The 23,650-nt window shown below is 48.1% G+C and overlaps 1 protein-coding gene across 12 annotated transcripts in view; it reads left to right on the top strand.

Annotated features, from left to right (window-relative positions):
- sox6 (SRY-box transcription factor 6) overlaps positions 1 to 23,650 on the top strand; it is a 185,296-nt gene that overhangs the window by 52,930 nt on the left and 108,716 nt on the right. For 9 of the 12 annotated variants that reach the window (XM_061244560.1, XM_061244556.1, XM_061244559.1 and 6 more), the window contains 2 exons: positions 10,405 to 10,642; positions 15,138 to 15,390. In XM_061244560.1, coding sequence (XP_061100544.1) covers positions 10,412 to 10,642; positions 15,138 to 15,390 — 484 coding nt within the window. In that variant the 5' untranslated portion in view covers positions 10,405 to 10,411. The remainder of the gene's footprint in view (positions 1 to 10,404; positions 10,643 to 15,137; positions 15,391 to 23,650) is intronic. The other 3 variants (XM_061244563.1, XM_061244562.1, XM_061244564.1) reach the window with 1 other exon arrangement.

Below are 23,650 nucleotides of genomic sequence, written 5' to 3'. Positions count from 1 at the left end.
TATCATTATGTATTACTGGTGTATTGTTCATTTATTGCTTGTTTTAGTCTTTTTTAACAATTGAGGGTTTTATGGCCATTCTGTGAAGGTGTACTGCATGCCTGCACCAAAGCGCTGGTTTAATGTTGTTCATGATCATACACTACCAACAGACTACAGACAGCAACATACAGTAGCATTTTATTTACTGTGTGAATGTGATGCAAAGTCTGCCTCAGAAAGAGCCCTTTAAAAGGCGGCCTCAGCTGAACATCGCGGTTTATTAGTTGAATGTGTTTTTGATTGATTTTGTGATTGTGAGTTAAGGGTTCATTAAGTGAGCCTTTACGAATACAGAGCCACAAAGGCTGTCTTTGTCCGCAGGCTTTGGGGGAAAATGGAGGAATAGTTTGAGATTACCAGATTATTCCATATTTCCTCCAGAGCCATGCCATTCTCTAGGCCTGACAGTATAAGGTCTGTGGTTGCAGAATACCACAACTGGATCTGTGCAAAGCATCCTGGGATATGGCTTTAAAATAGTGTTGTGGATACAGTCTGAAAGGCCTGCCGAGCATGTTTTTTTGAAATAAAGCAGCTTGGTTAATGATTGGACTCTGAAACCCTATCTGCTGTGCCCCTGTGCTGTTGCCTACATCTGTCAGAAAGAGCACATTAAATGGTGGCATTAGGCCTCAAGGCTTGTGAAGTACTGGGGGCCTGTTGCTCTGATGGAACGTCTGACTGATGCTGAGCTTCTCATTCATAGTGATTTTATTTATTTATTTATTTGAAGGACTGCTCCTCATAACCTGTACTTTGTAGACAGACCCACACACTGGGATTCAGCAGTGTTTATAAGCCAAAATTTAGGAAAGTATTGTTTGTTATTTTTGCAGTGCATAATTAAAGATACCAAAAAACACGGATGCAAATTTTTCAGTCCATTACTATCATCAGTGCAGTCTTCTGGGTGGGGCTAATGGCTCTTCATCTGCCATCATCTGGGTGGGGCTAATGCCACTTAGCCAGCTGTCATATGGACAGAGCTGATGAAATCCCTGCCTTTCTGTTTATCTGTTATCCAGTGTCATGCGAAACTTGGCCACAACTTTCCCACAGTAATTTCATTATCATCCTCAATCTTTTTAACCCTCTAGAATAAGTAATATAATGAGCCGGGGAGGACAGACACAGACAGTTCTTTTCTTTAGCTTCGTGCAATTGGCCAATGACATTTTGAGATCCTGAACGAAGAAAATGAGGGTAGCTAACGAGTTGTAGTTTGCCTAGACCCAAGTACAGACCAGTAGGTCTAGTAATTTCCTCACAAAAATGTTTAACTCCCCCCCAGTGCCCATACCCCTCCCTCACCAACAGCAATTCAGTTATGACGAGAACAAGAAGGAACAAAACCTCTTTTCTTTGCATTATGCCGCACGCAAATTTTCCAATTTGGGCGACTGGGGAAAGGCGTCCTATTTTTGGAAAGGAGAAAGGAATGGGGATACTGGCGGGAGAAAAGCGGGCCACTGTGTGTCGGCATTCCAGATGTCCCAGAACGATGGTTGTACCAGCCCAAGATCTCCGGGTGCCGGCTGCCAATGATGACCTCATGAGGTCCGGGCCGAATGGGCCAAAGACTGGGGCTCACAGTCCCCCCATCCCGGCCTTTCATTCTGCCTTCACAGTCTCCAGTGTCCCCCTTCTTCCCTGTCCCTGGCAAAATTACTCCTTCATAATTAGCCATTGTTCCCGCTCTTTTGGCAAGGCCTTTAGAGCTTTTTTTACAGGCCTGCCCTCTTTATTTTCCTTTACCCCGCACCCCCCGCCCCTGGCCCCTATCTACTCATTGTATCTCTCTCAGAAACAGAGAGACTTGTGATATCCCTCTCTCTCTCTCTCTCTCTCTTGCTTTCTGTCTCTCTCTCTCTCTCGCTCTCTCTCTTTCTCTCACTCACTCTCTCTCTCCCTTCTCTTTGGCAGCCTGTCCCTTCTCTGCAGCTTGCCTCGAGAGCAGACTGTGGGAGTTTTTACACTTGATTTGTTGAATCAGAAGTCTTTGCTGTAAACTCCTGACCGCACAGAAGAAACCTATCTGTATAAGTGACAGAGGGAGACCTGCCCCTGAATGGTTCTTTGTTTACTGTTTTCCTAAAACGGGGCCCCCCCCCCTCTATATTTCATCTGTCACAGTTGCCTTTCTTTCTCTCGACAATGCGTGATTGTTCCCAGGAAGAAAAAAAAACGCAGGTTCTTCTCGCAGGAGAGGAGAATTCTGTATTATATTTTCCTGCCAAATTCCGATCTCTGTTTTCCTTCCCCGGCTCTCACAAAGGACTCATAACTTACTGTCAGCCATGAGCAGGACCACAAAGCTCTACTGTTGCTCAGCAAATAGGCTGCGTTGGTTTGATGGCTTGACCGGGCTGTAAAGTTTGCTTAACTGCAGCGCAGTGACAGCAGGCACTTTGGGAACTGCATCCCCCAGAAAGCCCAGACTTCTGCACTTTTTGAGAGAGACAGAGAGAGGGTGGGAGAGAGAGAGAGAAAGAGGAGGAGAGAAACAGTGAACACCTTTTCTCACCTCTGAACCTCTTTTGTGTGCATACGCCCCTGCTGCAACACCAAAGTCCGCCGACAAGCTTCTGCTGGTGAATTGATTTTTTTGTGTTTTCTCCTCTTTCGGACGCGAGTGTGTGGCTCTCTACTGTAGACAAATGGTGTGAGCCAGTATGGCCTTCAGGACCAGCATAGCGCTCTAGCCTCTCTGCCTCCCTGTGTGATCTGAGAAGGTGTTACAGTATGTCGTCAGGCTGTGAGGTTTTGGGACATGGATGTCATGGAGCGATTACTGACTGGGCACTGTGTGTGTGTATGTGTGATTACTGACTGAGCACCAGAGTTGCCCTGTAATACCACAGTATAGAACCAGAGTTGCCCTGTAATAACACTGTATAGAACCAGAGTTGTGTGTGCGTGCATGTGTTTATGAATTTGTGGTTCGTTCTGTATATGTACAGTATTTTTGTGCACCTAGTATTGTTTGGCTGTGCGACCTCTGCTCTCTCACACACATGCACCAGACTGTGTGTAAAAGGTTGAGTTTGCAAGACTGCAGTCACAATGGAAGGTGTTTATTTGTGCTAAATGGCAGTAAAGGCAGCAGTGATATTCCACCAGAAGCATCTCTTGATACGGATAAAGACCCCAGGATGCCTGCTGTCATCTGACTTTCCTGCTCCTCATCCTCATCATGCATTTTTACTTTAAGAGCCCTGTTCTTAGTAGTAAACTTCTATATATGTGAAACAAGCCTAAACAACACAATCTAAAACGTGTTAATCACCATCCCTCTTCTTCTACGGTAGGGGGAATAAAAAAAAGTGGAAAATTTTAGTCATAAATACTTTTTTATTAGTAGTGGATGAAATAATGGCAGGCTATAGAATCATTTGAAATGTGAAGGCACCACTCTGGATAGAAAGGTGCCATCTTCTTTTCTCACTCCGTGTCTTACACACCATGATCTCTTTCCCTGCTATCAGTTGAGGAGCTGTGGTTCATCACCTCATACTCTCCTGCAAACGCTATCCCGAACAGCTATGTTCGCTTTCTCTGTAATGTTTCATTATGGAGCTATGAAATAACATTGAGTTTCGAGTGAAGTAGAGCCATGCACGTAGACAAACTCTGATCTGCTTTATTAAAAGTTCAGGAATTTGAAGTAAAAGAGGAGGCATGCTTCTTTTCAGGACAGTTATTGATTTATTACCTCAAGTTTTTAATGAGTTGATATACTGGCACAAATTAAGATGTTTAAAGAAGAGGTTTGGTGCTCTTAAAACTTACTTGTGCCCTTTCTTCTGTTGTTGCGTCATTCTTTTAGGAATTATTTTACTTTATTACACCTATTATTCATGTGACTATCTAATCAGCCAATTGTGTGGCAGCAGTGCAATGCATACAATCATGTACATACGGATCAGGAGCTTCAGTTAATGTTAATGTTAATGTCAAAATCAGAATGGGGGAAAAAATGTATCTAATTGACTTTGACTGTGGAATGATTGGTGGTGGCAGACAGGGTAGTTTGAGTATCTCAGAAACTGCTGATCTCCTGGGATTTTCATGCTCACTAGTCTCTAGAGTTTGCAAAGAATAGTGCAAAAAACAAACCAACTGAGCAGCAGTTGTTAATGAGCGACGTCAGAGGAGAAGGGCCAGACTGGTCAAAACTGTCAGGAAGGTGACAATAAGGCAAATAACCACACATTACAACAGTAGTATGCAGAAGAGCATATCTGAACACACAGTGCATCATAACTCAGTGGATTGGCTACAGCAGTAGAAGTCTAAAAAATACCTAATAATGTGCTTGGTGAGTGTATATTTATATATATTTATATTCATATATATGCATATTTTGATATTTATATATCTATACTCCTACTTATATATGTCTATTAGTGTGTGAAATAGGAATTATTATTTTCATTCACACAGCAAATAATATGACAAAAAAGTATTGTGAACAAAGAGTAACGTGTGCACTTTCTTTTGGTTTGTGAGTGTGTGTATGTTTTGCTGCCCTTAACTGTTGGAAACCCAAAGCTCTGTCATAAACCAGCCTTTGCAATATAGGCTAGAGCCTTCCCTTGAGATGAACTCACACAATGGCCCCCTTGTTTTCGACCCTATTTGTGATTATTTCTCTTTTTTCAGCGGTGGTGTTAGAAGTGAAGGGCTAATATTTTCCTCCTGAAGTGACCTGTGGTTTAGGGGTGGGGCGGGGGGTGTAGGGGGGGTGGGCTCGAGCGGGCTGGTGTGGAGTTACTTAACGCCATTGTCTATAAAAGGTCAACAGCATGAGGGGGAAGAGAGGCGGGCGAGCCAAAAAGCAGTGCTCCTTACAACGGGGGGGGGTGGGGTGGTGGTGGTGGGGGGGGGGGGGGGGGGGGTAACGGGATACCCACAGACACATGGTCCCAGTCACAAGACCTTGAAGGCAGGCCAGCGCTGGGCCCGCTAATGCTAACCAATTAAACAGAGGGCTGTTGCGTGATGAAACATTATCAGTGGCATCAATTCATGAGTCAAAGCATTCCTGGCTATATGAGCCTGCCGCTCTTCTTAAGCCCTGTAAATATAGCGGAGCAGCAATATTGTCAGCTAAATATAGAGCTTTTTTCTTCTTTTTCCTCGCCTCTTGAGACACCCGGGTTGTGCGCTTATCGATTGCTCCGGTTTGTTAGCTGCCCTTTGTTACTGTGTAATCAAGTGTGATTGGCTACTGACTGTAGGGAAGCTAGGGAAGCCTGTGCTGATCACAATGCTTAACACACACACACACACACACACACCCACAAACACACTCACACACACACACACACACACTCACACACACACACACACACACACACACTCACACTTACACACACACACTCACACACACACACACACACACACTCACACACTCACACACACACACACTCACACACACACACACACACACACTCACACACTCACACACTCACACACATACACACACTCACACACACTCACACACACACACGCACACTCACACACACACTCACACACACACACATACAGACTCACTCGCACACTCACACGCACACACACATGCAGACTCACACACACACACACTCACACGCACCCACACACTCACACGCACACACAATCAATCACACACACACATGCACACACACGTACACACACTCACACACTCACTCACACACACTCACACACACATGCGCACACACACACACACATGCATGCACAGTACACACACATACATCACACACATGCCTGCACGCACACATGCACACAGACATACAGTACACACACACACACACGCACATATGCACACACACACATACATGCACACACACATGTACACATGCACACATGCAAGCACGCACACACACATACACGTACACGGACGTGAAGGACAAACATAAGCACATATAAAGGCATTGTGACAGGAACAGGCAGTTCAGCCAGTTGCAGTCCAGGCTGATGAATTCACGTGGGGCTGCTGGTGCCTTCAGTCAAACATGACATGTGTGAGCACTTTTGTCATTTTGTGCCCAGTCATTTATTACTGTTCATTGCTGTTTTCTGTATGAGCGACATATTTTGTTTCTGAGTCATCTCTGAGACTTTATATAGAGTCTAAATAGGTAAATTGCACTCCTTGCAGCTTATCCTAAAGCAATGACTGGTCTTAATTTTAGAACACACTTTACAAAATTTGCTTAAGAAAACTTCAGTGACTCAGAAGTACAGAACTGAGTGTACTGAGGTTAGATTGGGGTATTTTCTCTCTATGCAAGCATGTATATTTCACAGCTCATAAACAGAACACAGAGGACCTGCACCATGAAAACATGTATACGGTGCACATTAGCAGCTAATGACACAGGGTTATGGTGCTGTAGGACAGTCGCTGATTTTCTTAAATGCAGTGGGACTGGGTACAGTTGTGATGGCTGGTGCCCAGGTCTGGGGGTCTCTCTGTCCTGGTTCAGCTCTGCAGCTCCACTCACAGCTCAGCACACCTCCCACTATCCGTCCGTTAATCGTTAACTGCAGCTGACACACAGCGTACAGAACTCAGACCTGGTCTGCTGGGCCTCCTGGCCTGATCTCTGTGGACACAGTCACTGAGAGAGGACGGAGCCATACCCCCTCACCCCATCTCTCCCTCTCTCTGTCGATCTCCCTCACTCTGGCTATCTCTCTCCCTCTCTCTCTCACTCTCCCTCTCTCCCTGTCTGTCTCCCTGTCTCCCTCCCTTCTCTCTCACTCTCTCTCTGTCTCTCTCCCCTCTCTCTCTCTCTCTCTCACTCTCTGTCAATCTCCTTCACTCTCTCTGTCTCTCTCATTCGCCCTCTCTCACATGCCCTCTCTCCCTTTCCCTCTCTCCCCGCTCTCTCACTCTCTATCTCCCTCTCTCCCTGTATCTCTCCCCTCTCTCTCACTCTCTGTCAGTCTCCTTCACTCTCTCACTCGCCCTCTCTCTCTTGCCCTCTCTCCCTTTCTCTCTCTCCCCGCTCTCTCATACTCTATCTCCCTCTCTTCCTGTCTCTCTCCCCTCTCTCTGTCTCTCTCTCTTTCTCCCTCACTCGCTGTCTCTCTCTTTCTCCATCACTCTCTCTTTCACCCTCTCTCTCTCCCTGTCTCTCTCTCTCTCTCTCTCTCTCTCTCTCTCTCGCTCACACGCTCCAGTGCTTTGAGTGATGACTGGAGACTCTAGTAAAAGTGCCTGGGAGACTGAATATTTTAGAGGTAAAATAATCCCGCTTGATTTACTGTGTAATACAAAAGTAGTGCTTTGTTTCACTTGCACTCCATTGAAGATGGGTGTTGTTGCACTGGAAGCCAGGCTCTTTGGAGCCATGAATAAAAAATGTGGCAGAATCCAGACCCCCCCCCCTCTCCACCCCTCTTAAACCCCACAACCCGACACACTCCTGTTCAGCATTCGTGAGTTCTGAACTTTGCCGTGAATTTTGATTGTCAATTAACACTTCCCAATTTTGAGATCATTTTCGATTTAATATAATTGCAGGAAACAATTTATTGGCTGATTAAAATTGAAGGCTCAGGCAGGCTTAAGAAAACAGGATAGAGACAGGGAGGGCTGGAGGCTCCCTCACCCGGCACTAGCTGACAGACCCGAGCTGTTTGCGCAGCTGCTGTGGTCTGTGTGATTACCATGCGCTCCTATTGTCCGTTCGTCCCGGCCGCAGAAAACAAAAATGGATCTGTAACTGCGAGCGCATGTGTGTCGTTTATCTGCACCAGCTCTGCTATTGCGAGCCCCCGCAACACAGAGGCCCCGGCCTGCCCTCCCCAAACACAGCGGTGGGGCAAAGCCTAACCGCTCGGCCCTGTGAGCTGGTGTGTGACGTTCAGGACAAAGCTGTGTTTGGGAAAACACGGTGCCCAATCCCAGCATTCATTGTGAGTTGTAGTCGAAGGCAGTATGAACAGATGAACTCTGAAATGCATATGAATATGAACACCTGGGCAAATCAAGCCCCCCCAGTCACCCCATGGAAAGTCCTCATACAGATTGGCTGTACTTGGACTGAGGCGTAAAATGTTGAGTATTTTGGGCCTGCCTCGTTTCCAGATGCGGCTTCTTAACGCAGTGCTGCAGGGGTGAGGACTCTTACTGCGTCACAGTCCTTGACCCGGTATGGCCACGTCTCTTCATCCGCGCCAAATCCATCAAGAGAGGGGCTTTACCAAAAAACTCCTCGGCCCTCCCACCACACTGCTGGCCTTTGAAAGCACTTAGAAATGACACCAGAGAAATGTCAGCTTTCAGACCGATCCTGGCTAATAAAGGGCCTGTCGCTGGCTCAGGTCTCACGCCCAAAGCCCCTCATTAACAGGATATTTCCCATTTTCCTTTAGAAACATCCAGGGCAGATAATCCCAGCCTCTGGATTCAGTCAGTGGGCTCAAGGATATTTTCATTTGCAAGCTTGCTGTTTGTTTCCATGGTGCAGTTTATGGTTTTCCGGGAGCTTTTTTTCGCAGAATCCATTTACAGTTTCCCCCACCTGGCTCAGGGTATTGTGTTTTTTCATATTTATTTGTGAATTGTGGAGGTGGGGTAGGAGGGCTGGGGGTGGCTGTTCAGATTGATTCCCAGGAGAAAAATAATTAAACACTCTACCAAAAAAGAATCTCGACTGATTGACATAGTTATGAACGGATGGCCGTTTGATTGGCTGATCGGTGGGTTGTTAAAGACTACAGGGAGGGAGTGTGGGTCATCCATCCATCCATCCATTATCTGAACCCGCTTATCCTGATCAGGGTCGCAGGGGGGCTGGAGCCTATCCCAGCATACATTGGGCGAAAGGCAGGAATACACCCTGGACAGGTCGCCAGTCTATCTCAGGGCACAGCTCTGTGTGCGTCATGCGCTCTTATAATGGCTCATAATGGCTCATAATGGCTTATAAACTCATAATGTCTTTATTAGTACCACGGGTGTAATCAGATTATTTTATCCTATTCATTTCACTCACCGAAGCCCCCCAGCCTCTGTAATTGTGAGAAAAGTGAAATTAGCTGCACAAATCCAATCAGGAGCTGTAGCTCACTCCTAAAGTGGCTGTTTCAGTTGGAATGCGCTTCATTATTGCAGTTACACCTGATATGTCAAGCATGCTCTTCACTGCAATGTTCATGACATCATGCGGCAGACTTGTATATTTTTTGAGAGAAGAGGATTGGGGGAAACAGTTGCCTATAGCCTACTTTAAAAGAAGATGCCATTTGTATCTTTTTATGATCTTCCGGGAAAATTATTAATCATCAGCCCAATATAAATTTCTTCTGTGCAACAGTTAGGCCTACAGTATATACTGTTGTTATTTAGTAGGGGTGCGTATGCGTGAGGCCCAGTAAAAGTACCCTATATGCAAACATTTTCCATCACTGTGGCATGTGGCTCACTGAAAGTGTGCTACATGCTAAGCTTTGTCAATGCTGTGTAGAAGGCCCTGTGAAAGTATGATCTATGCTAAGCTTGGTTAGCACTATGCTTGAGTCTCAGTGAAAGTGCGCTACATGCTAAGCTTTGTTAATGCTGTGTAGAAGGCCCTGTGAAAGTATGAGCTATGCTAAGCTTGGTTAGCACTATGCTTGAGTCTCAGTGAAAGTACGCTACATGCTAAGCTTTGTCAGTGCTGTGTAGAAGGCCCTGTGAAAGTATGATCTATGCTAAGCTTGGTTAGCACTATGCTTGAGTCTCAGTGAAAGTGCGCTACATGCTAAGCTTTGTTAGCACTGTGCATGTGGCTCAGTAGAAGTGTTTCACATGAGCTAACTTTCCTGAGTCCTGTGTGCGCATGTTGCGTGTAGGACCGGGCAGGCCCAGGCACCACTCCAAATACTAGCTCACCACGTCCATTTACATTAAACAAAGGATTAGCTCAGAACACGCCTGCCGCTTTCTCCCGGGCGATGCTGCTTGCGGCTGATAAAATCTCCCCAAACCTTGGTGTGGGTCCAGTCAAGGGGTCAGCCCGGGAGCCAGTTCCAGGCCATTGTCCAGGCCCATGTGCGGGAGCCCCCCCCCCCCCCCCCCCCATGCCTCACATGTGTGGCCAGGGCCTTTACAGAAAGCCCAGACAGAGTGGCATTGTCCCACTCTGCTCCTAAAAAGCTTTCCTCCGGCGTGAGTTCCTGTCTTCTCAGCGGCCATGCCAGCGATGCCACGTCTCCTGCTTCTGCTTTATTTGACGAAGAAAAGGAAACAAAACAGGCTGCTCTGCTCCAGAGATATGCTTTATGCGTTTTTCGGTCTGTGAGGGGCGGCTGTACGATGCGACCCCAGGTCTGGCCGTACTGACCGCCCCTGTGTGTGTCTGTCTCCAGCAGAATAATGTCGTCCAAGCAAGCCACCTCTCCCTTCCTCCCCGCCGATGCGGAGGACGCCATGAGCCAGGACAGGGTGTCCTGGGACAAGGAGGAGAGCAGCGACCCCCACGCCCCCCCCCAACTGCCCCTGCACACCATGCTGCACAGCAAAAGCCCCCCTGAGGAGCTTCCCGCCATCAGCAGCATCCCGCCCGAATCCGAGTGGGACAGCATTGTGTCTGCACAGCAGCGCATGGTGAGAGAGACACGCACACGGACATTACACACACATACATGTGTATACACCCAGACTACACATATACACACACATACATGTGTATACACACAGAGTACACATATACACACACATACATGTGTATACACACAGAATACACATATACACACATGTGAATACACACTGAATACACGTACACATATACACACGCATACATGCGTATACATACTGAACACACGTACACATATACACACGCATACATGCATATACACACTGGGTACACACACGCGTACACATATATACACACAAAATAAACACACACATGCATATGTGTACATACTGAATATACACACGGATACACGTGTATACAATCCAAATGAACAAGAACGTACATATGTATACAATACAAGGGTTCCGGGTTATATACAAACACACACATACACATGTATACAAAATATACACATACATATATCTGCACACACACATGGATGTGCTTGTATACACGCAGAATACACATACAGTACATGCATACAAACATGTACACTTATGCACATTCAGTATGCACACACACAGATAAGCACACACACAGTACACGCTCAGAAATAAAGTGACAGTGGATGTACATTTTTGTTCTTCAAGGATCAAATTTCCCAAATGTACCATGAAAGTACAGCAATGTTCTCTTTGGGTAGAAATTAGTACATTTTCCTAGCAAAAAAGGAACAAATTAATTACATATTGCTGGCTAGGGGTACATTTTTATGAACCTATAGGGTACCTAACTCCCCAGCGACAAGCATTAGTACCTTCATAGGTACTTTTCGTGCCTTTATTTCTGAGAGTATATTCACACAGATAGTGGACACACACGCTCACACTCTCTCCACCTCTGGTTCTTCCTCTGGTGTGCATAGCCCCCCTCCCCCCGAGTCTCTGGCAGCAGACTCAGGCATTTGCACCTCAAGCGCGGCGTGGAGAGGGCTGTGCTCCCCTGGCTGGAGCAGGGTTAGGTGCTGCTGGCAATGCTGCAGGCAGCCCAGACGGAGTCCTCTCTCTGTAAACAATACCTCAGCGCTTCCCTCTCATCGTCCCACACTAAAGCCTGCCCCTCATCTTCATGCTGTTTTTATTTGTCCTGTCCGCAAACACACACGCCCTTTACTTATTCATCCTCGCCCGCAAGTGCCTTGACACCCAGGGAAGTTTGAGAAACCAAAGTTGGGCAGGAAGTTTGCCTGCGTCCCCTTTACTGGCTGGTGGAGGTGTTTGTGGGATGGGAGGTGAAAGGGTATTTGGGGGCAATGGGGTGTGGGACTACGGGTGTGAGAGAGTTTAAAGGGAGGGCATTTTGGAAAGGGAATGTGATATCTGTCAGAATTGCTGTCATTGTTCCCCATCTTATTTTAGTAAATGGACAGGGTGTTAATGTGTTTTGGCAGTTGGCAGAGGAGGAAAGCCCGGGGGTCAGAAAGTAAAAGTCCTGCCATGTGTTTCTTCTACCCATGAAGTCAGCCAGCTCATGCCACTAATTAGTTATGCCTCCTGGCTGTAGAATTGTGCTAATTAGCAAATCCAGGTGATTGGAACAAAAATCCTGGGGAGGACTTTAACTTTCCGAACCTGGTTTGCCCACCTCGGGCAGAGGGTAAAGGTGTTTGGATCCAGGCTGGCTGGGCTTCCTCCAGACAGTGCCGTAGAGGTACGTGAGACTGAGCAGGAGCCTCAGTGGTCTACACTGACGCAAACCTCGCATGGCCGTGTCGTCCCCGTGTGTCACCGTGTCCCTGGTGGACCCCCCCCCACCCCCCAAGGACATCGGACAACAGAGCCCCCTCGCCGCAAAGCCCCCCCGAATGCCAACTGGCATGCCAAGCCCCGGGCTTTGAAGTTTAAGCCCTCGACAAGGGCCTTGAGACCCTCACCCCCACCCGCCCCTATATACCGCAGTCCCTCCCCCCACCCCTCCATAACACAAGGGGACAGAGAGAGAGGAGAAAGAAAACAAAACAATGCATTGAATTGAATTGCGATGTCATGTCAAAGGAAGCCCTCCAAATACATAAATGCAGAGAGAGGCCGTTAAATGGGCTGAGTTGCGTCGGAGGCGAGTGCGGTAGAGCAGGCTGCCTTCGACCCCGCGGCCGGAGAAATGGGCCTAAGAGCACCGCATTGTGTCTTCTCCTCATAAAGGGAACTCTCCCCCCCCTTCCCCCAGTCCCCCCCCCCACACCCGGGGAACTCTCGTCTCTGTCCCCAGACCGTCCCGCGTCATCCGCCCATGCGCTGGCTATAATTAGGCTCCATCGTGATTTCGCTGTCACCATTTCTTTACTGCAGCGGGGAGAAGAGAGAAAGAGACCTCACACCACCCTCTCGTCCCTGTAAAGCTTCTCACGCTGTCGCACACACCTTTAGAGAGGAGGGTGCTGAGGATGTAATTGGCCTTCAGGTTGTGGAAGTGGATCTCCACACAACACCAGCCCTGGGGGGTGTATCTCCAAGCAGGATTGCACAGTAAAACCCGGAACCCTTCTGAAACTGGAACGTGGACTGAAGTAAAAACAGCTGTTCCGGGTTTTACTCGGTGAACTTAACCCCGCGGTGGCTCCCCGCTTTAGGGAGTGCAGAGCAGAGCACCACCCTGACTAAGAGGGCCCCGGGCTGGTCAGGTGGCTCACTCTCAGTGGAGCCTAGCGGGATTACAGAAACAGAGAAAATTAACTGCCCATTAGTTTTCTAATTGTATACATATATGCATATTTTTGATATAATAATAATAATAATAATAATAATAATAATAATAATATTAACTATCATGAATGCAGTATTATATTAAAAATGTACTTTTAGAAAGCCTTCACTTTGTTTCATATCCGTCACAGTTATTCCATATCCTCTGCTCAGATCCAGTGAGCTCATGAGCAACATTAATGTTCTCTTTGTCTGCATTGTTTGAATTTTCCTTCTTTTCTGGTTCCGTTTAATGGATTAAATTTAGCACATTTTCATACACGATTTCCCTGTCTCCCTCTCTCTCTCTCTCCCTCCCTCCCTCTCTCTCTCTCTCCCTCCCTCCCTCTCTCTCTCTCTCTTCCCTCCCTCTCTCTCTCTCTCTCTCTCTCTCCCTCTCTCTCTCTCCCCCTCTCTCTCTCTCTCTCTCTCTCTCTCCCTCTCTCTCTCTCCCTCTCTCCCTCTCTCTCTCTCTCTCTCTCTCTCTCTCCCTCTCTCTCTCCCTCCCTCCCTCCCTCTCTCTCTCTCTCTCTCCCTCTCTCTCTCTCCCCCTCTCTCTCTCTCTCTCTCTCTCTCTCTCTCTCTCTCTCCCTCTCTCTCTCTCTCTCTCTCCCTCTCTCTCTCTCCCTCTCTCTCTCTCCCTCTCTCTCTCTCCCTCTCTCCCTCTCTCTCTCCCTCTCTGCGCTGTATTGCTTGTTCTCTGGCGGGTATAGACAGCCGTGACGCTGTCCCAGTTCTCTGAATGAGTCTTTGTGGTGCGGACCCCGGCATTGTACAGGCCCTCACATGTGAGAGGACTGCAGAAATGCCCTTTGGCTTTAGCGCCAGTCTCCAGACTCACACTGAGGTGTGCTGTACCCAGGAACATTCCTTCTTCCGCTATAATACACACAGTCCAGGCCAACCAAATACAAAACAGCGCCTTTACTCAATGTTTCAGACATAGTCATGTTTTCCAAAATCCCTCTTATTTCATCTTTGTAAGTTTTAGTTGGATTGTTTTGAAATCTTGATATCTGTACAATTTAATAGAAAGCATATTTTATTTTAGTGTTTACAGTTGACCTTTGACACAAGTCAGAGCTTTAGAATACACAAATACATAAATAAATAAATAAATCATGAGAATATGAATGTAAAATCAGAAAGCATTTGTTTCGACAGCTAGGCAGACATGCATAGGTTCCTCAGAAGTCTGGTTTGTACATTTAAATGCACTGTATGGTGAAGTATGCCCACCCCAAACTTTTCATGGGATGAATCTTTTCACATAAACCTTCTAAGTGTTCTTTAAACACATCTGTATATCATGTGTATCCTATGTCATTGTGTAGCTCTGTGCACTGTAAATATTTCATAACTACTGTAAGTATAAATAATACTTTTGTTCAAATGGTCCGTGTTACTCAACCAAAATTCCATTAATGGTGTCCATGAAATTAGCAGTTTTACCCGAGGGTGGGGTGGCAGTAGGAGCTGAGTTCTCTCTTCCAAGTGCCCAGACGCGGTCTTGCCCTGTACCCAGGCCAGCCGATTATTGGGCACCCCTATTGACGAATCACAGACCTGCTCACGGACCAGGCGGGCGGTACCAGAGACAGCCCTGCTGGCCCAGGCCACCCCTCCGGCCCCTGGGATAAAGGGCCTGGCACAGGGGTGCAGGTTTGGCGCAGAATCTCCCGGTGGATCTCCGTGTCTTTCTGCTCACGCCATTCCTGTGTGTGAACGGCCGCGGAGTTTACTTTCCGACTCGCCCCTCATTTCCTTTCACTCTGTGCTCTTACAGGAGTCGGACAGCAATAAGGTGTGCTCGCTGTACTCCTTCCGGAACAATTCTACCTCGCCCCACAAGCCCGAGGAAGGGGCCCGGGAGCGTGGCTGTGGAGGAGGAGGAGGAGGAGGAGGAGGAGGAGGAGGAGGCGACCAGCTGAGCGGATCTGCCTTCGGAACGCCAGAGCGCCGCAAGGGAAGTCTGGCTGACGTGGTGGACACCCTCAAGCAGAAGAAACTGGAGGAGATGACGAAGACCGAGCAGGACGGTACGAGTCCCCCTCACTTTCACTCCCCCGGGGCACTGCGTAACATTCCCACAACGCTGCGCTAACATTCCCGCAATGCTACGCTAACATTCCCGCAATGCTGCGCTAACATTCCCGCAACGCTGCGCTAACATTCTCACAATGTCACTACAGCGTGCAGTCCTCCCTGCCAGCCTACGTAAGGCCTGGTGATAGCGGCAGCAGGAAGTGACTGTAGTGTTAGGAACGTTGTGTGAACGTTGTCTCTGTGTTGTGTGGACAGGATGAGAGTGGAGCTGTGTGACAGCGCTGCTGGGTTTTACTCTGGGCTGTAAAGTGAAAACCCTCAGGCTCTGCACCCCAGTGGACCTGCAGCCTGTGTTCTCAACACCCCGACTGCTTTATTTCATCTTTCTCACACACACACACACCCACTCACACACACATACACTCAGGCATACACTCACGCATACAAGCACACACATATACATGCTAACGCTCACACACACTCACATACAGTCACACATACAAGCATGCCAATGCACACGCTATCGCTCGGACTCACACACACGCACACACACACACACACACACACAGACACACTGCACACACACATACACTCATGCATACAAGCATGCACATGAACACGCTCACACACATACACACACACACACACACACACACACAAACACGTGCACATACACACACACACTCACAAACATGCATAAACACAAACAGACTTATACTGACACACACAAACACACACAAACGCACTTATACACACACACGCATACACACACACAGACACACACACACACACACGCACACACATTGAGTGGGTGGCACTACACCTCACTGCATGTGTGGCCGCCTGGTTGCCGCCAAGTCAAACGATCAGACCATAAAACACACTCCCGCACTTCTGCGCATGAGCCAGAGCACAACGTGTACTGTTTCAGGACAAATTATTCCATTGCAAAGTTTTCATTGGAGCAAGGACATTTTAGAAAAATACATTTATTATATTTCCTTCTGATTTAATTTGTTTATATACAGGTTAATGAAGCATTTTATATCTCATTAAATTACAATTTACCTTTTGTTATTTTTATTGAAACAAAATCCCCCCAAAACCACAGCTATTTTTAACATTACAGTGAAGCAATGGCAAATCACCTGTAATAACTTTGATGATAGCGTTCGGTCATTGTACTCCTGTAGCCTCTGAGAGCAGCTGTGCCTTTATCACACGTGTATGAACAGTGATAATGTGGAATGTCATATCAAAATGAGGGTCAGCTGACATGCAGTTGACATCATCAGCAGCCCAGGCTGCAGAGCTGCGCAGTGTAACCGCGTCAGGACACATGTATGCGCAGTGTCACCGCATCAGGACACTTGTATGCGCAGTGTAACCGCGTCAGGACACATGTATGCGCAGTGTCACCGCATCAGGACACTTGTATGCGCTGTGTAACCTCGTCAGGACGCGTGTATGCGCAGTGCCACGCCGCCTGATGCAGTCTGACCGTTCCCCGTGGTCCTGCCATTCCCACACGCCAGCCTCCTGGCGTTCCCACACGGCGTGACGCGGCTCTTCCCCTCCCTCCCCACAGCCCGGCGACGAGCCCCACAGCTGCTGCCGGTTATTAGGAGGACTGAGGGAAAAACACCGAGAAGAACAAACATTCAAAAACGGCTTTGGAAACATTTGCTCCATTCTTAATTAGCGCTTTAAATGTAACGTGTACGACGGAGAACGCTCTTCCCCCGGGACCAGCGACTCTCCATTCGCGCCTGGGGAGCTCTTAGCTCCAGCAGCTCGTCAGCTGAATAAATTAAGCCTTATTTCAGCATTTTTTGTTTACACATAGATGAAGCTGTTGCTGTTTTTCCTAAAGAACATTTTTTATCAAAGATGCTGTTGTGTTGGGGGCGTTTTTGTTTCGCGTGTTAGTGAATTAGGAATTTCGTGAGTTCAATGTCACTGACAGTAGCGGAATCACTCTCATTCCAAATGATGGCCACGGTCCACACATTGTTAACCTAACAGTGAAGTCTTCATATGCCCGTAAACTGTATTAAAGGTTAAATAAATCCACATTCGCACTCCCAAAAGTAGTTGATGTTAAACAGATGTAAGAGTGAAAAGTAACTGGCCCTTCATTTTTCTGAGATAATGTTCCTCTGCACTATGAAATGATACCAGACTCATCATGCGAAGGGCTGCTAATTTTGTGAGGGGCACGGGTGGGCCCTGTGGTACTAAGGGCCGTACCGTTTTTGGCGGTTAATTGAAATGGTGAAGAGATGCTTGTGCTGGAGGTTGGCCTGTCAGTGGGTCTGGAGGAGAGAGTGCTTCAGATGGCTGTGCAGCTGTTTAAATACTCTCCGTAATAGCGGAGGGGAGCCGTGACTCATTCCCGTCGCCCCGTGCCACCCAAAATAACTCCCCTCGTCAGAGGAAATGAGTTAGGGGACGGCGTTTTGGAGCGAGCGTCCTGGAGAGTTCAGCCCAGCCGCCGCGGAGGAGCGCTTTTAGTGCCCTTCAGTGCGCTCCGCTGCGGATCCTCCAGCACTCTGCAGCAGGGCCTACTGCCGCTAACGTCCTCATCGCATGCGTCTGCACGGGAGAGAGGAACTGTGGGATTTCACGCCGCGCTTAAGAAAAAAGCCTCGGACTGCGATGTGATGTCATGAAGGAACGCGGCTAAAACTGACGTGAAAACTAGAGAGGGACCATTTTTTTAACCGAACTGTGCTGTATGTTTGGGAGTTTGGTCCCCTGGGTTGTGCTTTATGAAAGTAAATTGAGTTCAGCTGGAAAGAAAACCTGTTAAAATACTGAACCAAACTACGGGGATTTTCATATTTCGATTTACATTTACCTCCAGGATGTTCGGTTATTTGGTGAAAGCACCAATTGCACACAGGAAAGGCATTCTGTATTCTTCATCGTTCCTGTACTGTGTGCCGACCGGAAAGCCTCAGCTCAGGTAAACGGCAAACACACTGCGGTTCATTTAAAAATACATCAGCAGAATTCAGCTGGGCAGGTAGCAACAAGTGCACTAACAAAACGCACATCATTTCAAAACATGATTTTCAATTTAGCTTTACTGACGTGAAACCAAGCAAATATACATTTTGAAGAAATTGAAATAAAAAATGAGAATGAAATCCCAAAGATACATCTGGTTCTCTCCCCTGGCTCACCGGCTCTCTCTTTTTCTTTGTCCTTATTTCTCCATTACTCTTACTTTCTCCCTTTATCCTTCCATATTCTTCATTTTCCCTCACCCTATCTTTCATTGAAGTAGCTGCTCATTCATTCATCGCGTTGTAGTTTTTCTTTCTGTCTTCTTTCTCAAAAAGAGATGGTCTCCCAGGTATTCTGAGGAGAGCCTCTTTGCACCATGGTGTAAATTGCCTTGTTTGTATAAGTGCTGACTTGTGTGTGTGTGTGTGTATGTGCGTGTGTGTGTGTGTGAGTGTATGTGTACATGTGTGCACCTATGTGTGTGTATGTGTATGTGTGTACCTGTATGTGTGTGTATGGGTGTATGTGTGTGCATCTGTATGTCTGTGCATATGTGTGTGTGTGTGTGTGCACCTGTGTGTGTGTGTGTGTGTGTGTACGTGTGTGTGTTTGTGTGTATGGGTGTGCACCTGCGTGTGTGTGTCTGTACGTGTGTGTGTGTGTGTATGTGTATGTGTGTTTATGTGTATGTGTGTGCGCCTGTGTGTGTACGTGTGTGTGTATGTGTGTGCACCTGCGTGTGTGTGTCTGTACGTGTGTGTGTATGTTTGTGTGTTTGTGTGTATGTGTGTGCACCTGCATGTGTGTGTGTGTGTGTGTGTGTGTGTATGTGTACTGCGCAGAAATGACCCAGTTTCTCCTCTCTTAGGGGAGGGCTGCGGGGCTGTAATCTCTCTGGGTTTACCTGAGGATGCTAATCCCTGTGCAGCAGTGCAGTGTGACACTCCAGCGCTGATCTCACGAAGCTGTTTCAGCTCTCGTGAACCTTGACCTCTGCACTTTACACCCAGCTTCCCTTCATTCAGCTCTCGCACTCCTTTAATGGATCCATTGTACCTTCCAGCGGTCTACGGTGCTTTTGTTCTTTTAATGTGGAGTCAAGGCAAAATCCCGGCCCAATCAATGATACCGCGCCATTCTCTCCCGCCCCCACCAGGTTCCCTGTAAAACGGTTAATTAAATGTGTGTTTTAGGTGAGGAGACAGCCGCTATCATATTGAACAAAGGCCGTTTGGAGCGGACCGTGAGTTTGCTTAACCAGGCCGACCCCTGTCTGCGCCTGGCCCGGACCGCACGTGTGGCTGCCACAGTTAGCCCCTGCACCCCTCCCTTCCACACTGCTGGTCCCTAACAGGTCCTTAAAGTGCTTTAAGTGCTCATGTGCTGCTCTAATGAATGAGAATGACCTCCTGGCACTGAGAACCGCTCTAAACTGAACAGTCACCTTACCTGCTAAAGCTCTATTAGCCTGCGCTATGCCGGGGCTAATGGTTGCGTGAACTGCTACATTTGCAATGTATTATTTATCAAGGGCCCTCTGGTCTTCGCTTGCAACGCTAAAAATGCTACTATTCAGTAAAAAAACATTATATTATCCATCAAAACAAAAATCTAAGGCAAAGCTATTCAATGCAAAGGCAATTAGGTGTGCTTAATGGTACACCCTATACAGAATCAGTATGTATGCAGGTGAACCCTGAGATGACTGCAGCTTTGTAGCGTGTTTTCTTTCTGTTGAATGGTATTGAGAAGCAGGACAAAAGATTTAGACATCTTTCTTTAAGCGGTGTCACTAAAGGCTGCTAAATCGATCTTTTATTTCGCTCGAGAAGTCCAAGTTTCCCCGAGTCTTGCCCTTGTGTCGAAACAAGGATTTATTCCAATTTTCAGGCCCCTATCGGACACAATGTGGCTTTTCTCTTGTGGAGCGGCCGAGAGCGGGAAGGAGGGAGCGAGGTAGGCGTGTCACACGATGTGGCGTAAGCGCGTCACAGCACAATGCCAGCATAACGTCTGGCCAGGAAACAACGCCGAAAATATATTTAACCCCGACATTTATCTTTCCTCCGTTTGGTAATTGTATTGTGGAGTGCCGGGGGCGACTGCGCGGAGAGCGGGCCGTAGGAAGGGAGCGTTTTCCTGGGCATCTGCGAGCTCCTTTCACTGCCAAGTTAGTCAGCGCTCCGTCTCTGCCAGGAGTCACTCTGGCTGCTGGTAAAAGCGTGTTATCTTCTAATCCGTGCTTATACCCCGGCTAGTCTGAATTACAGCATTACATGTTTCAGTGAAAAATGTGGCAGGGATTCAGGCTGGCCGCCATTAGAGTAGGCTGCAGGATGGCACTGCACGGCATGGCACGGTGGGTGCCCCATGGATCTCCCAGCCTCTCTCTCTCTCTCTCTCTCTCCCTCCCTCTCTCTCTCCCAGCCTCTCTCTCTCTCTCTCTCTCCCAGCCTCTCTCTCTCTCACTCTCTCTCTCTCTCTCCCTCTCTCTCCCAGCCTCTCTCTCTCTCACTCTCTCACTCTCTCCCTCTCTCTCCCAGCCTCTCTCTCTCTCTCTCTCTCTCCCTCCCTCTCTCTCTCCCAGCCTCTCTCTCTCTCTCTCTCTCTCCCAGCCTCTCTCTCTCACTCTCTCTCTCTCTCTCCCTCTCTCTCTCTCCCTCTCTCTCCCAGCCTCTCTCTCTCTCACTCTCTCACTCTCTCCCTCTCTCTCCCAGCCTCTCTCTCTCTCTCTCTCTCTTCTTGTTCATCGACATCCTGAGCCCATGAGGGCCCATCCACTGTCAGCTACGTATTCCAGTTTCAGCCACCATTATGACTAGTGTTTCACTGCAACACATGCACAGTGAGTGTGTGTGTGTGTGTGTGCGTGCATGTGTGCTTCTGTGTGTGTGTATGTCTCTCTGTGTGTGTATGTGTGCGTGTGTGTGTGTGTGCATGTGTGCATTTGTGCTTCTGTGTGTGTGTATGTGTGTGTGTGTGTGTGTGTACATGTGGGTGCGCGTGCGTTTTGTTTTTGTTTTCAAAACAAAGTGGTCAGAGCTTAATTTGAGGGTAACCTTCATACCCTTCCTAGACTAAAATTCATGAATAATGAAGTGTAATAGAGTTTAAAATCGCTTAACACGGGAACAGTAACAAGAGAGGTTTACGACTGTTGAAGCAATAATTAGTCATAGTGATGTCTGTTCTTTCTGCTTCAGACAGTTTTGCATTTTGATTTAGAGCAAGTGACATCAAAACAGATTTTGAAACAGGAAGCATCAGGTTTTGGAGTACATGAGGAAAGTCCCCCCTTGGGTCTCACTGGAGCGCGTGAAGACATTCCACGCAGGCCGAGGTGCTGTTCCTGCTGAAAGTGAAACGCACTACCTCGAATAACCCCGGAGTGACGGAATGAACAGTTGCAGAAGTGAAAGAGAGAGGGAATTCTCCTGGGCAGTAACCCAAACCCCCTTTGACCTGCACGACCCCCCCCCCCCCCCCCCCCTCCCCCCCGCCTCCTGGGGGAGGCACTGAGAGAAGGAGGCCAGTCATTGGCCGAGGACCCTTGTCTCTTCAAAGCAAAGAACTCTGAGGCCTGGGTAACCAATCAGGACTGATTGTTTTACCAGTGGGGGCATGGGGGGGGGGGGGGGGGGTGACATCAATAGAGCCAACTGGCCAAACATCTGCCTGCTTTTTCCTTCGTGCTTATGGGCCCCTCTCTTCCTAAATTCACCTCCCTGCACAGTTCTTAGCTGTTTTCCTGTGGTAAAAGCTGTTCGAAGCCCAGACTCTGGAAGTCGCAATGAGGTGGCAAATGCTTTTATCAGAACACATTAGCATAAACAGGCCATTCGTTCTGACTTGGATTCTCCTATTGTCTGGAGACTATCTGGCGAGTGTCAATCCTGGTCTTCCCCACCGCAAAGGTCAGTGCTACATATAGCACTTATTAGCCCTCGCTGAGTCCAAGGCTGGCTGCTACTGAGCTGGGTTTTCTGCAGGAGCTAACGCACTAACTGTATTTACCCGTCCGCAGTGTGATGAGCATTGTGTGAGAAGTCCAAGCCCATTATCTTCACAGTAATGGGATGCAGGACAGGCCCAAATCTTTGCTGGAGAATAGGATCAGCTGTAAGCCCCTGAGCTGATTTAATACCCAGGAAACCTTTCCGCGGAACCCGGCTCCGTACCTACGCAGTGCGCTCTCCGTGTAGAACCCATTTCCTTTACTCTCTCTTCAGACTGGACTCCGCTCTGAGTTCTCTATGTGTATTTCATTTGAAAATGTTGTCTTGAAAGGCCAGTTCTGGCGCGGTGGCGCGCGGTGGGAACGGGGAGAGATACCGCTACAGACGCAGCCCCCTCCCTGGCGGACATGTCGTCTGCTTCTACTTTATCCTGCTAATTAATAGGAATCTTTGTTATAATGATCTGTGGCATAAGCCCTTGACTCCATGCATATGTGATAAAGCTGGAGAAACCAGTCGCCCTTTTTCTCCTCTCTTGGCTGGCGGCCGAGGTGAACCTGCAGGTTTTGAACCGCGCTTCAAACGCTTAGCCCCGCCCCTCTCCTTCCCTGTCACTCCAGCGTTCCCCCAGGCGCTGCGTACTGGCCAAACATCAGTCAAACCCTGTTTTTCTTCCTTTTTCTCCCTCTCTTTCGCTCTCTCTTTCTTTCTTCCTTTAGTAACGCGAGCTCGCGTCCACCTAGCTTTGATTCTAACAACCTGCTCGATCTGGGGAAAAGCGATATGTTTAATCACGGCGCGATGTAATAGCGTGGATGTGTGTGTGTGTGCGTACGTGTGTGTGTGTGTGCGTGTGTGTGTGCGTACATGTGTGTGTGTGTGTGCGTACGTGCGTGTGCGTACGTGTGTGTGTGTGCGTGTGTCTGTGCGTGTGTGTGTCCGTACATGTGTGTGTGTGTGCGTTCATGTGTATGCATACGTGTGTGTGTGTGTGTGTGTGTGTGCGTACGTGTGTGTGCGTGGGTGTGTGTGTGTGCGTACATGTGTGTGTGTGTATGTTTGTGTGCGTACGTGCGTGTGCGTACGTGTGTCTGTGCGTGTGTGTGTGTGTGCGTACGTGTGTGTGCGTGGATGTGTGTGTGTGTGCGTACGTGTGTGTGTGTGCGTGTGTGCGTACGTGTGTGTGTGTGTGTGCGTACGTGCGTGCGCGTACGTGTGTGTGTGTGCGTGTGTCTGTGCGTGTGTGTGTGTGTGCGTACGTGTGTGTGCGTGGATGTGTGTGTGT

Source organism: Conger conger, chromosome 6 (genome assembly GCF_963514075.1).
Source record: "Conger conger chromosome 6, fConCon1.1, whole genome shotgun sequence".
NCBI lineage: Eukaryota > Metazoa > Chordata > Actinopteri > Anguilliformes > Congridae > Conger > Conger conger.
This window is presented reverse-complemented; position numbering and strand designations above follow the sequence as displayed.